The following is a 13,743-nucleotide window of genomic DNA, read 5'->3' on the forward strand; positions in this document are numbered from 1 at the left end:
CGGGGGATCATTGGCTGTGCTGTAAACAAGGCGGGTGGCGGGTTGTATGAAGTATTTCTATAGGGCGGTGTTCCTCATCTTTCAAGAGGGATGGACTCCAACTCCCAGAATTCCTCAGCCTACAGTAGGCTGGGTCCAAGAACTGAAATTAAAGTCGTAGTGGAGATTGAGAAACTCTGCATGCTTGACTGGGGAACTCTGGGAGTTGAGGTCGAAGTTGCTGACGTTGAGAAACGCACCTTGACCGAGTATTTTAAGGAACAGATTGGAGCATCATTTTCTTTGGTGGAAAGTTGCTGACACCACTGTTACCTAATGCAATGCATGCATTATCTCTGTTTGAGACTGCTGTGAACTGCAAACCCCAGGCAAGGTCTCATTTAAAAAGTTTGCCAGACCAAAAGCTTAAACGAATTCTTAAGTTGTCTCATTCTTTTCAAATTCTTTGCTAGAGCCGTATGAAGATTCTTCAACTATGGTTCTCAACCTATATGGCTATAACTTTTTTAAAAAAATGAATTACAAGAGTTATTTTGAAGGAAATATAAACAGGGATTGCTCTGTCAATTAGTGCAAGCTCTTTAGGTTACCAGTAAAATAACATCTTACCTTTCCCATTTTTAAGAAAATGCTGTATTGCAGTCTTGAACTTACAACTGTTCATGCATCAACTACTGAAAATATGATGGTGCTGAATAAAGGGACTTGTAACCCGTGCCCAAAGTTATGGCATCCCTGTGAACAGGTGAACTCATTTTGGAAGTTAGGCAGCTTAAGTGTAGTTCCAAACCCAAGGGTACCGTGACTTTCCCCACCAACCTATCTTCCACCACCACCATCTCAGTCAGCAATCTAGCTAGTCCATCAGCCTGTGCAAATAAGGCTGGCCCCAGGGCCACTAGCTTATGGAAAACTGCTCAGCTCATCAGACCAGCCCCACTTCAGATTTTTTTTCAGCTGACACACCAGTCTATGCAAAGTGTGGCTTCTTGCCTCCTTTTGCCATTCTCCAACCAGGCTCCATTTTTGTGATTCTTTGAAAGCTGATTTGGAGAAGGCACATCCAAGCTCCTGACTCCATCTGTTTACTGACCCAGAAGCTCAATTAGCAACTGCAATTGTGATTCTGTGCCCAATTGTGGTCATAAGTCTACAAATCTTTAGCAATTGTTCAGTTAGAACTGTGATGAGTTAATTCTGCAATAGATCCTGGCATTTATGACCTTCACAGGTCTGTAAAGCAAAGGAAAGCTGATTTCAGATCCTAAGCAGAGTTGTGGTTTCACATAGTGACTGTTTTGCTTAATGCCTGAAATGCTTGTCCCAATTGTAGTTGTTAAACAGTAAAAACCATCTTCAAATCTTTAACTGCTACCTTTTGAATCCTGCCCCACCCTCCAAAGCCCAATGAGAATATTTTGGAAACCTAGGATACTTAACTAGGAAGGTCTAATTTGGAACGCTGAATGAAAAGAGCAGAGTGAATGAAAAGACAGACATGAGATACATATAAGTCTAATTCTTATGGTATACTAAAGCATAGTGTGAGTAGTATTTTTCACCTTAGCAGGAATTTGTACTATTACAATGAAGAAGACTTTTGTATATATCAAACAATGTATTGTCAACCATTGCAAAATAATGTTTTATTTTTTTATTAAAAATACAACTACATAAAACATATACTATGAGATATTAAATGTCAAACCCAGATTTCTTTACAGTAAGCAACTTTGATTAAATTAATACACTTCCATGCAACACAAAGATAAATTTTATTCTAAAACGAGTGGTGGGATTCACGTCCAAAATTTTCATTTGAAAAATTACTCTATTTAAATCATGCCAGGCAAGATAAAATTCAAAAGAAACAGATTAATGTTATACCCAAGTCACAGTTTAATAGCTTCTCCATGCACAGGCAGTCAACACTGTCAAAAAGCCCATTTATAATAAATATTAAGAAAATATACAAAATCCAACTAGTCAAACAATTCAAATTTTCTTCAGCATCAGTGAGGGAATACGGTCTATCCACATTAAGGTGATTAGCTGGGGAATGAGACAAATGGCACAGAGCTGATTCTATTACTCTGATGCCACTTAACATGCTGGCACTGATGGTAATTTTCTCATTTTGCTTAGAGGCCTTGTACTCTTAAAACAGAAAAGCAAGATGGGCAGTATTGAGCTTCAGATTTTGTGAGGTAGACCATTGATAATTGACCAAGGTTCCTATGTTTATAGCCTGTCTGGACACATATAAAGACTACAAAATGATATACTTTTATATAACTTTATTAACTATATGACTATAAAAACAGGAGCAGTCAGCTCCTGTTCAGTTGCCTGTGGTCCATGTGGCAGAGAACTTTGTCTCTGAAGATGCTAGATAGAATTGCTGCAAAACATCAGAAAATCTGTTCCCTAAACCAGTCACTAAATCCTGAAGCTCAACACTGTTAAACAAATACTGACGTGAAAACCTATCCCCAGAAAAGCAAATTAGTATTTGCAAAATCCCAATACATTGAGTTAGAATCCATAAAAATATAGAACTTTAATGTAGAACAGCTACCTATGGAGTCATGACCAAACTGAAACATAGCAATCCTTGATAGCATTCTCCGAGCCATCTTCTTCAAATATTAAAAGCACCAGCCATAATACAAAGTGTATCCTCTACCATCTAATGAAACTCACCCAGCTCCCAAAAGATCAGCCTGACATACTTTCTTTCAGAGAACTCGAGCTAACAGAATACAGAGTACATAATGGAATATTTATTTTGGAAAACAGTTCCACTGTTTTGAGTATGTGGCTAAGTATGTGGCTATATCCATGCCACTTCAATCTATAGAGTATGCTTTTTCTTTTTTTCTTTTGCTTACATTCAATTGTGTCTGATTATCAGAAACTGTCTGGACAAGTCCCTGAAGTTTTCATGGCAAGTTTTCAGAAGTGGCTTGTCATTGCCTCCTTCCTAGGGCTGAGAGACCAAGTTCGCCCAGCTGGCTTTGGGCCTAAAATGGGTCTAGAACTCACTGTCTCCTGGTCTCCTTGATACCTTAATTATTACACAATATCCTCAACAAAGGGTAAAACAGAACCTCTAAGCTAGGTACATCAGCCCCATCATTTATATTGCATAATGTAACTGATATATTGTATGCTAATTGTTTTTGTACCTCCTTTGTTTTTATACAAGGAGCTTAAAGCAGTATTCATAGGACGTCCTTTCATTTTTCCTGCAAAAACAATTACGTGAGGTAGGTTGGCAGAGAAAGAGCGACTAGCTCAAAATCACCCATCAAGCTTCTAAAAGACTACAGGTAGATAGGAATCTGAACCTCCACATTTGTTGTCCTACTCATTAGTAAGATGAGAATTGAAGCAGAAGAAGAGGAAATGATCAGAATGCAGCTGTTTTATTTCCCTAAGATTTCTAAATTCTCCAAAAGAGAATAGAAACTGAATACCTGAATGGGAGAACTGAAAACATCGTTATATGTTTGTCATTGACAGAACATATAACTTAAAACCTGCCCTGCATTTTGAAGCTGTTTTTATGTGTAGCTCTCATTAACTGCAGCTATTTGAAGGGAATTGTACTCATTTCCCATTTATGAATTTCAAGTGCAAATATAAATCCTTTCTAACATTCTATTTTTAGTTGTAAACAGTGCGAATATCACTGTTAAAGTGTAACGTACTCAACATTTCTGAGAAATTCCTGATTCAAAACAAAGTTAAAAGGTCTCAATGACACAGGTTGATGTGTATATAATTGGAATGGTAAATGCAAAATAAACATTAATATAGAACAATTTCCAATAATTTACCTAAAGAAATGAAGTTCATAAAACTTTGCTTTCTTCAATTTTTTTTTACTATTTTTACTGTTTAAAGCAAATTAAAAAGTAATATTCTTAGAAGTCAATAAGAAAGATATTAGATTTAGTTCAATTTCCAGGATATGTTTAAAAGCTTTTGAAAATTCTTATTCGCTTAAAAAAAAGAGATCAAATAGCATACTCTAAAGTTCATATCTGCTTCTGGTACTACTTAGAAAACAGTAAACACCAGAAAATTGAGGGCGGGGGGAATCCTTCTGAGGGCATAAGAACATTGTTTCTGCAAAAGAAACAATGTGAGATCTACAACCAAGCCAATACGCTTGTAACAATACAGCAAATGTTTATAATGATCTCAGCTTCAAAACTGTAATACTATATAAAAATATTCTATACTCAGTATAATTTATTTGGAACATGGCTTTCAGGAATCCACTTATAAAAAGTAACCCATAAATGTAATTCTGTACTTATTTTTTAAAAAAATCTAAAATCAGAAAGGTATTTTTCAATAGAGAGGAAGATTTTCTTTTGTTAACAAATACTTAGAATACTTATGATTTTAAGTATAAAGAAAAAACTCACATTAGCTATAAAAATATTTGATAATAAAGAGATGCATACCATGGTAGCATAAGCCCTTAGGCAATAGCAGTCCAAATGATCTACACTTTTGATTTTGCCTCCATAATCAGTCCTGAGACTATTCTGATATTGATGTTACGCTACTCATAGTTTGTCTGTAAACAGACTTTTACATAATTTCCTTTGTTGAAAAAAAAGGTTTAAAGTTTTTCTTTAACTAATAAAACGTTTCTTAGGCAATGTAGTTTTACTCCTGCTTATTAGCACTGTGCTTCTTTAGAAATGGCAATCTTCACAGGAACAAAGTTAACAAACATTAAAAAATGTTGACAAATATATTTTGTGTATGCATAATGAAACACAATAGGCCCAGGATTGAATGTGTACATAAACTATTACTTTGCATACTAAATATCAAATTATTACAGGTAGTCCTCAACTTATGACCACAACTGAGCCCAAAAATTTGTTAAGCAAGGCATTTGTTAAATGACTTTTGCCTCATTTTACGACCTTTTTTGCCACAATTGTTAAGTGAATCACTTCAGTTGATAAGTTAGTTAAGTGAATCTGGCTTCCTCGTTGACTGATCACATGATCTTGGGACACAGCCACAGTCTTAAGTATGAAACAGTTGCCAAGCACTTGATCACATGATCATAGGGATGCTGCAAAGGTGTTAACTGTGAAAAACAGTCCTAAGTCACTTTTTTAATTGCTATTGTAACTTTGAACAGTCACTAAATGAACTGTTGTAAGTTGAGGACTACCTGTATTGTACAGCTTTAGACAAAATCAGTTTATCATTTGTAAAAATAAGAAATGACTATCAGTGAAGAAAAAATTTAAACTACAAATGTTTCAAATTAGAGGGAAACTACAGTTAGTCCTTGACTTATGATCACAATTGAGTCTAAAGTTTCTGTTGCTAAGCAATATGGTTAAATAAATTTTTCCCCATTTTATGATCTTTCTTGCCAGTTGTCAAGTGAATCACTGTAGTTAAGAAAAACGATTGTTAACTGAACCTGGCTTCCCCACTGACTTTTTCAGAAGTTTGCAAAAGGTGACCACAGAACCTGGCACACTGCAAACTTTGTAAATACATACCAGTTGACAACCATCCAAATTTTAATCACCTGATGATGGGGATGGTGCAATGGGTCATGTGAAAATCGGTTAGAAGTCACTTTTTGCAGCCTTCAGTCACTGAATGAATGGTTGTAAGTCGAGGACTACCTGTAGACTGGAAGAAAGTAGTAGTAGTCCTTGACATGCGACCACAATTGAGACTAGAATTTCCTTTGTAAGTCACTGCGGTTAAAAAATGTGATCAGATTGGATTTTACAACCATTTTTATAATGAAGTGAATCACCACAGTTAAGTAATTCATGTGACCATTAAGCAGATTTACCATGCCCAATGGACATTTTTAATTGAAATCAGTTGGGTAGATAGTAAATTATGATCATGTAACTGCTGGATGCCAGTCATAAATGCAAGCCATTAGCCAAGCACCCAATTTGTGATCACATGATCAATGGGGTAGTGTTGCAGACATAAGTACAAGTTGTAAATTATTTTTTTCTGGGGCCGTTGTAACTTTGAACCATTGTTAAACAAATAGTTGTAAGCTGAGGACTACCTGCACTTAACTGTTTCATACACTGGAAAACAAACAGCACGATGGCATTTTTCAGTACTATATTTTATGGAAGAAACTTGAGTACTGCAAAAGTAAGATGATACTAAAGTTTGTTATTTATAAACTTACAAAAACTGCTGGTTTCAAAGGCCCTAAGTTTGCAGTTGCTTCTAGTATTTCAGCCTGCTCATTCCTGTTTCTTATCAATCTAGGTAATAAAAATAAACGCCACCAAATTACACATACCCTTGCTATAGTTGCAGAAGTTGCTAAGCTGTGGGAACTTGTAAATGCTAGCATAAGGGGAGAATACACAAAGGAATGTTTGCCTTTCTTAACCCATTCTTTTAAGAAGTACGTGTAACCACAGGGATGTCAATTTCAATGGCAGAATGCCGTGATCGCGCAGAATATGGCTGGGAAGCATAGCTGTGCACACTAGGGGCATGCGAATATAGAGGCTGCCAGAAAGGAGAAGGTAAAGTCTTGCATGCACAGTACCAGAGGCATAAGAGAATAGCTGTAAATAATAAGCCACCTGCACTGGCAATAGCAATGTAAACAGAAATGTCAAAAGTGAAAACAGGCTCATATTTTTGATTCAGCTCTCTATTATGAAAGATGACCCAAACTGATGGTATCAGGCAAATGATGCATGCAAGAAGAAAGAAAAGGCCGGCCACAAGATGGCAGCCTGCACTATTGATGAGGCATCTGACCTGCTTGATGTTGGGCACCGTGGATACAAAGGCTGTGTTACACATGCCAATTAAACAGAGAAAAAGGGCCAAGACTGTGGTCAACATGCTAATAGGAAGAGCCAACTGGAGGACACGCAAATCTAGCTGATCGACTGCTGTATACCACTCGGTGTCATAAATGACACAGTCTTTGCTGCCATCAGAGCGAACACACTTAATCCACAGCCCAGTGTAAACAGTCACGTTCTTCTCATTTTTGTTAAAGGTGTAGAGTCGCATTTGTCTCCAGTTTGGAAGCAGTGCAGCAGCAATGAGTCCTGATAAAGCAGCTGTTCCAGAGAGGAAGGCTAGGACTGTCGCAGCATGAACGTCCCGGCAGCCCATTGCAATCTGTGAAAAATGGTTCCTGGAAAAATTGGGAAAGAGCACCAAGTTAACTTGTATAAAGATTCATTTCAGTGTTCCTCAGGATTTCTGGTCTGTCAGCCACTGAACGGAGCCTAAAGGAGCCTCTTGTTCTGACCAAGGCTTTCTGAGACCATAATTAAGCACACACTTAGTCCAAACAACTCTTGCTTTATTTCAACGCTGGGAATTATGTTCATTCCCAGCCCGTAATGAGTCCCAAACAGTCACTCGAGATAAGCATCCACCTTTATCTCCTTTGAATTGCTGCCAACAAACTAAAGTGCCAAATTAACTGGAAAAAAAAACACCAAATGAAGTACAAAGTACATACAGAGCTTCAAGGTTTAATCTGAATAGAGCAAACAACTTTGCTTCCTGCAAAGGTTTGTTTACCTTTACACTTACTTTATATCTAATAGGAGGGGCAATCACCTCCAAGCCTTACTTCTGAGTCATCCCTTTTGTTTTATCTGCTTTTGCCTTCTGGCAGCTCTGCACATTGGAAACTGGCTCCCCTTTTTCCTCTGCCTCACTGCTGTCAGAGTCTGGAGGCTCTGGAGTCAGCACACAACTCCCATATGGCTCTGGCCCCATCTCTGCATCGGACACAGGACCATCTTCCCCACTGCCCAATTCTGCTGTCATCTGCACAGGCTGCCGGTGAACCACAACACCACTGGGGTGCACAAAGGGCAGTTAGAGCCTGTAGGCCAAGGCATGCTACTTCCCATCCAGCAACCCAAGGGATTTGCAGGACACAGCCTGCTTGCAGCCAGGCCTTAAAGCAGCCTAAAACTAAGCAATAGAAACCACCAGAGCAGGAGGCTGTTAAACCTTTTAGGCTCAGTCTACTTCTTATCCAGCACTGCAGGCACTTTTAAGTCTTGACCCTACCCCACATTCAGTTCCAGGGCCCAAGGGCACCCAACCTACCTTTTTGGGTTTTTGCAGAATAGCCTGGCTGATGCAATGCAAGGCTCAGCTTTCTTGCAAAGCTGCTGAAATAATAACAATAACAATCATCATCATCATCCTTTATTATCAATGCACAACATATATACAATGAGATTGGCTGAGCCTCCCTTAGTTCACCGCCCCAACATAATACATCTCAATAAATCATAGTGAAAAAAGTAAATCCCTAACTCAGTAAATCATATTAACACAATCCTCTGTACATATATGTGCATAACATTACATCATATTGCACCAATGTGAACATGTTGCATGTTGCGCAGACTCCGCATTTCTATCATACTTGTAGTTACGTAGTTATGATGTTATGTTGCATTCAGAAGTCTGAGAGCCCATGGATAAAAGCTGGTCTTCCAGCCTGTTTGTACGATTGGCTATGCTTCTAAATCTCCTGCTCAATGGTAGGAGAGCGTGTTGACCAGGGTGTGAATCATCTCTAACGATTTCTCTCACTCTGCTAAGGCAGCAAGTTCTGGTGATTTTATCCAGTGATGTCAGAGGACTATGATGTTTTGTGCTGTGCTCATCACAACTTCACTCTATTCTGCAAGCAAGCAGTACTTAAGAGACTGTTGGGATTTTTTAAGAAGGCTCCACAAATAAACAGAGCACAGTTAAACTTTGGAGGCTGAGGCTTGCAGAGACCCCACAGGATAGGTGAGGGAGATAGCTGTAGGGGAAGCAGGGCACTGCAATTTCCTGCGGTTGGTCATAAGAGTGAATAATGGCAGGGGTACTGAAGTGACTGTACGACTAAGGCAGGGTCATAAATACCTTTGGATGGTCTATCGTAACTTCAAACAATCGCCAAGCTGTAAGTTAATGACTAGTTATAATATATTAAATTTGATCACAAAAAGTAATATTTAATACAAGTGCTCAATTAATTTATTTGAAATGGTTTCTACTTCTTGATCTATATTCAACAATACCTTTAATGGCAAAGGAATGTAATTTTAATACAAAAAGCTATGTTACATTAAACTTCCAAAACAGACTCAATCACTGAACACTTGTCTATTTGTAATTTTAGCTATAGTACAAGCACTTACAGAATTTGCTGGATTTTAATTAAAACTAATTTGCACTGGACTAAACTTAACCATGTTATTAAGTCTTCAAATATAAGCCAAGATAAGTACTATTCTTCAGCCCTGAGAATGGAATTTAACTTGAAGGTATAATTAAATTCAGATTAATAGAAGAACTCACTTAAATAGATCAATGTTTCTAGAGCAAAGATATTTTGAGTCAGTGGCCATGTTTGCATACATTTATAAGACAGGATTCCAATGAAATTCAATTTATCATTAATAAGCTGAATGTTAGTATACTTAGCTCATTTCACTTGCATTTTGCTCCTCACATTTACATGACCGTTAAACATACAGAAATACAGAAGCATAACATGATGCCCAAACTCACCTTGAAATCTTTGTTCTGCATGAATGCAAAAAAATGCAGTTAACCATAGCAACACTAAAATATTTCGATTCCATTAAAGGGGTAAAAAGTACCCATACCACAGCAAAATATCTAATTTCAGACTTTTTTTTCTTAAGTTTTTCTTTTCATTAATCTGTTGACATCAGTAAACTTCTTTTTGAAATGTCTGGCCCTTTACTATTTTTAATAGATGCATTTCCAATTTACAATATTGCTCTATACAGATGCATAGTTGTCCTGGACTTGTGTACTTAAACTAGACGTAACTTAAATATTACACTGAAGGAGAGCTGTCATTGTCATTTTTAGCATTCACAGTAAGCTGGTCAATCACTGTGTAATATAATTTTAGATCAATGACTTGAAAACACTTTCCTGTCAACTGTTTCACTCACATTTTGATATATCAATGGTACAGAACATGAACTGAAACTACGATGCTACGTTCTTCAATTTATCCTGCAAATACTAAAATGAATGAAACTGACAACCACCAACTCCTTACATAAACAAAACATATTTTAAACCAGTTTGTGCCTGCAGGCAAAATATCTAATTTATAAGAATCTTATAGATTATATATCCTTATAGATTATATATTCTTATGTAATCTATAAGAATAAGTAGCATCAACATATCCTTCATTACCTTTCTCCAAGACAGTATTATTTTCTCAAGGGCAATATTTTAGGTGAACACTCTTATTTTTCTGTTTGTGCTCCTCAACATTATGTTGAAGGCACATTAAAAATAAGTTTGTATCATTTGCAGGCAGCAAATCTCTCATTCAAATGTCTGAGTGAGGCATGCTTTTTCTTAATTTCCAGTTGCAAGAATGGTGTGTATACACGTAACTATATTGCAGAGATATGTCCATATAGAGAATCCAATGCCAAGTATGTAAAGCATTGTATACATACCCAGTCCCTAAATATAGTAAAATGCAGTTGCCATTCTTTTTAACACAGGAAACATGAATCCTAACCTACTGAAAATCAATTATGTTTAAGCTTTTCTATAGATTCATGTATATACCACCGTCCTTAAACTGGTCATCTGCCCCCCCCCCGCCCCAAAAAACCCAACCCCAATTCATAATTCTAAGTATTCAAAATTATTCGAAGAACATAAAAATATGCACAATGTTTTCAACATAATATATCTCAAATCAGAGAATGGAACCAAAAGAGATACGACACAGGCTATGCATACTTCATTCAGACCCCTCTATACAGTATATGATTAGATAACAAAACCAGGAAAACATGTTGTAATATGGTAAAGACACCTACTTGTACACTGTATCTAACCTTCAGTTCCAATTACTGTAAACAAGAAAAATTAAAAATTATTATCAAACTGAAACATTCAAAAACAACCAAATAAAAACAATACAAAGTATTTTATTTGCATTACTGTTTATGGCTAAAATGATGAAAGAAACTCACAGTTAAAGCAGATGAAGTTACAGCAGATGAGTGATATTATGATTCAGGACAACATATGAACACCTATTTGAAACATACAATTAACAAACAATATAATTAGAGTTCTACCAGCCAACTTGATTCATCATGTGCCTCAAAGCAGCCAACCAGAAAAATCTGTAAATACTATTTAAAGATAGGGGTGTTGCCCTTCACAAATTTATTCAATTTCAATTTATCTAAATCAGATCCCATGACAACTTGTGACATTAAATCTTACAAAGCAGTATCTATTTTTTCTCATCTATCCCACAAAACCTTTTCATAGGATGACCCACTAATTTTAAATAATTTTTTAAAGTGTTTTCTTCCAAGTATTAGAATATTTGGCTCATACTAGATAGGCAACAAGTTCCCCTCCAGGATGTTGTTGAACTACAATTCCCATCCACCTCCCTCATCATTCAAACCATACTTGTTAGAAATGCTGGATCTTGAGCTTCAGGAATCTCTTTGTTATCAGAATTACCCAATTTTGCATTGTAGATAAGCCTCTGACACTCGATGAGGTATAGTTGCACTAAGTATAACAAATCGTAATTATCATTATACAATCCATTTCATTGAAATGAACAATACACCCATAAAAATATGACACAGCCGTAGCGATCTGGACCGACAGAAATTTCATTATGTATAATAAAAATTGGCATCTTTGTTAAGCAGACATCAAATCTCCCCCTTCTAACCTGCTTCCCACGCACAACGCACACAATTACAAACGCCGAATCCACCTTCGATCTGCCGGATTTCAGGAAGTGGCTATCTTTTCCAGGTCTGCCCAAAGCTTCCTGGGACTGTAGTTTCTCTCTACTCTTTTCTTAGTTTCCACGTGCTTCCAAAGACTACAATTCCCAAGATCCTCTTTCAATAGCTATTACTGAAGTCTACACCTCCCGGCTGTAATTGAGGTTGCCCTCTGAGGATCAGATCGGGGTTAATTCCCAAAAGGAAGCAGTTTGACAGAAATGAGCTATCGCCTTCGAGACTTCTAGTTGTTAGGGTTATTTTACCGCAGTTTTTTTTAACAAGCCAATGTGAATTCGGAGAATGGATTTTTATCCTAAAACATTAAAATGGATGTCTAATTACAAAATAGGCAGACATTATAGTATCTCTTTACAGTCTTTGTGGTGCTTTAAGTTTCATTTTGAAGACGCGTTTTTAATGAACATGAATTAATAAAATTATCATTAGGACAAAAAACAGTTCAGTTCCTGCAATGCATCCGTGGACCCATTATTGATATTGAGCTGTCAGATCCCACAACTCTAGTTTGAACCAACAATAGCCAAGTTTTAAAGCAGTAGCTGATTTGACATTAGAAAGACAGCAAGTTGCTTTTGTTTAAAAAGACAAATTTTAGATGTAGGCAAAATTCACACGACATTTTATAGGAAAGTAAAATGGAAGGCCTGTCTCATTCAAATCTGAATGGTGCAATGGGTGTTCTTGATTTTCAGCAGAATAATCAGCGGGATGCCAAGGGTTACCAAAAGGAAATAAAAATCTACAAGCCGTGAGTTTTAATTTTACTCATCTCTGCCTTCAGAGAATTTATAACTAGATGGAAGTTTATTCAGCAAGCCAGTTCTACTAGCTAGATAAAACCAGCCATTATATGTCTAATGAGCCACAAGTTATAGCATGATGTGATATGCACATCCATTATGGCTTAATCAACTTTTTTTTCATAATAAATTGTAATTTAGCAGGATGTATTAACCAGATAGCTTTTCTCTTTCTCCAATTTGGTCTCCACTCCCACCTCCACTTCCTACATTACTAATGTACAAGCTTCCTTACTGGCTTTCCATTTCTCCTGACAACTCAGGAGACTGAGGAGCTGTCAATTGTCTAAGTCACAACCTTCCTTAAGTCATGTAGAAAACTTGTTTCCATAGGTTCTGAAGTACTGTGGATCAACTTTTCTCAAGGACACATGGAAGGTTTCCATCTACAGAACAAGAAATGTTATAGTTTACCATCCTTTCAGGTAGTTAAAATTCCCCAATGGGTACATTATATGTTATAGTCTTAGCCCCAAATATTTTCACATTATGTTAATTTTGCCTTCATTCTTCATTAAATATGAAATGCAAAAATAGTTATATGTATTAATTACTGAATGGCATTCTTTGAATTGCCATGCCATACTAAACTGTTTGGCTGAATAAACCATAATTGTCTAAATTTGCATAATATAGACTTAGAGCTATAGAGCTGAAAGGGACCTTGGAGGTTTACAGATTAACAGTTGGAAGGGATCTTGGAGGTCTTCTAGTCAAATCCTCTACTCAAGCATATCCTAGATCATTCTGGACAAATGGCTGTCATATCTCTTCTTAAAAATCTGCAGTGATGACTACCAGTAACTTCTGGAGCCAAGCTGCCCCACTGATTAATTGTTCTCACTGACAGGAAATTATTATTATCCTTATTTCTAGGTTGGATTTCTCTTGTTAAGCTTTGATCTGTTAGGTCTTCTCTTGCTTTGGAGAATAGGTTGACCTTCCTCTTCTATGTGACAGTCACCCAAATATTGGAAGACTGATATCATGTCACTTCTAGTGCTTCTGTTTGTTAAACTAGACATTTTTCATTCCTGCAACCACTCATTGTAGTCATTAGCTTCTAGCTC

The 13,743-nt window shown here is 36.8% G+C and overlaps 1 protein-coding gene across 16 annotated transcripts; it reads right to left on the reverse strand.

Annotated features, from left to right (window-relative positions):
* Positions 1-2,867: 2,867 nt before the first annotated feature.
* On the reverse strand, positions 2,868-11,845 carry CLDN12 (claudin 12). 16 transcript variants are annotated; one of them, XM_087916360.1, is made up of 8 exons: positions 11,792-11,845; positions 11,064-11,126; positions 10,908-10,940; positions 9,595-9,609; positions 8,944-8,981; positions 8,128-8,192; positions 7,440-7,486; positions 2,868-7,192 (listed from the first exon to the last, which is right to left on the reverse strand). In XM_087916360.1, the coding sequence occupies exon 8, from the start codon at positions 7,168-7,170 to the stop codon at positions 6,433-6,435; it is 738 nt and encodes a 245-aa protein (XP_087772486.1). In that variant the 5' UTR covers positions 7,171-7,192; positions 7,440-7,486; positions 8,128-8,192; positions 8,944-8,981; positions 9,595-9,609; positions 10,908-10,940; positions 11,064-11,126; positions 11,792-11,845; the 3' UTR covers positions 2,868-6,432. The 16 variants fall into 16 exon arrangements, with proteins under 16 accessions (XP_087772486.1, XP_087772482.1, XP_087772480.1 ...); XM_087916356.1 differs by lacking the exon at positions 7,440-7,486 and having other exon boundaries at positions 8,128-8,189; XM_087916354.1 differs by lacking the exon at positions 7,440-7,486.
* Between the last annotated feature and the right edge of the window lie 1,898 nt (positions 11,846-13,743).

This window comes from Pseudonaja textilis, chromosome Z (assembly GCF_049901715.1).
Source record: "Pseudonaja textilis isolate UNSWEBS1 chromosome Z, rPseTex1.2, whole genome shotgun sequence".
NCBI classification, from domain to species: domain Eukaryota; kingdom Metazoa; phylum Chordata; class Lepidosauria; order Squamata; family Elapidae; genus Pseudonaja; species Pseudonaja textilis.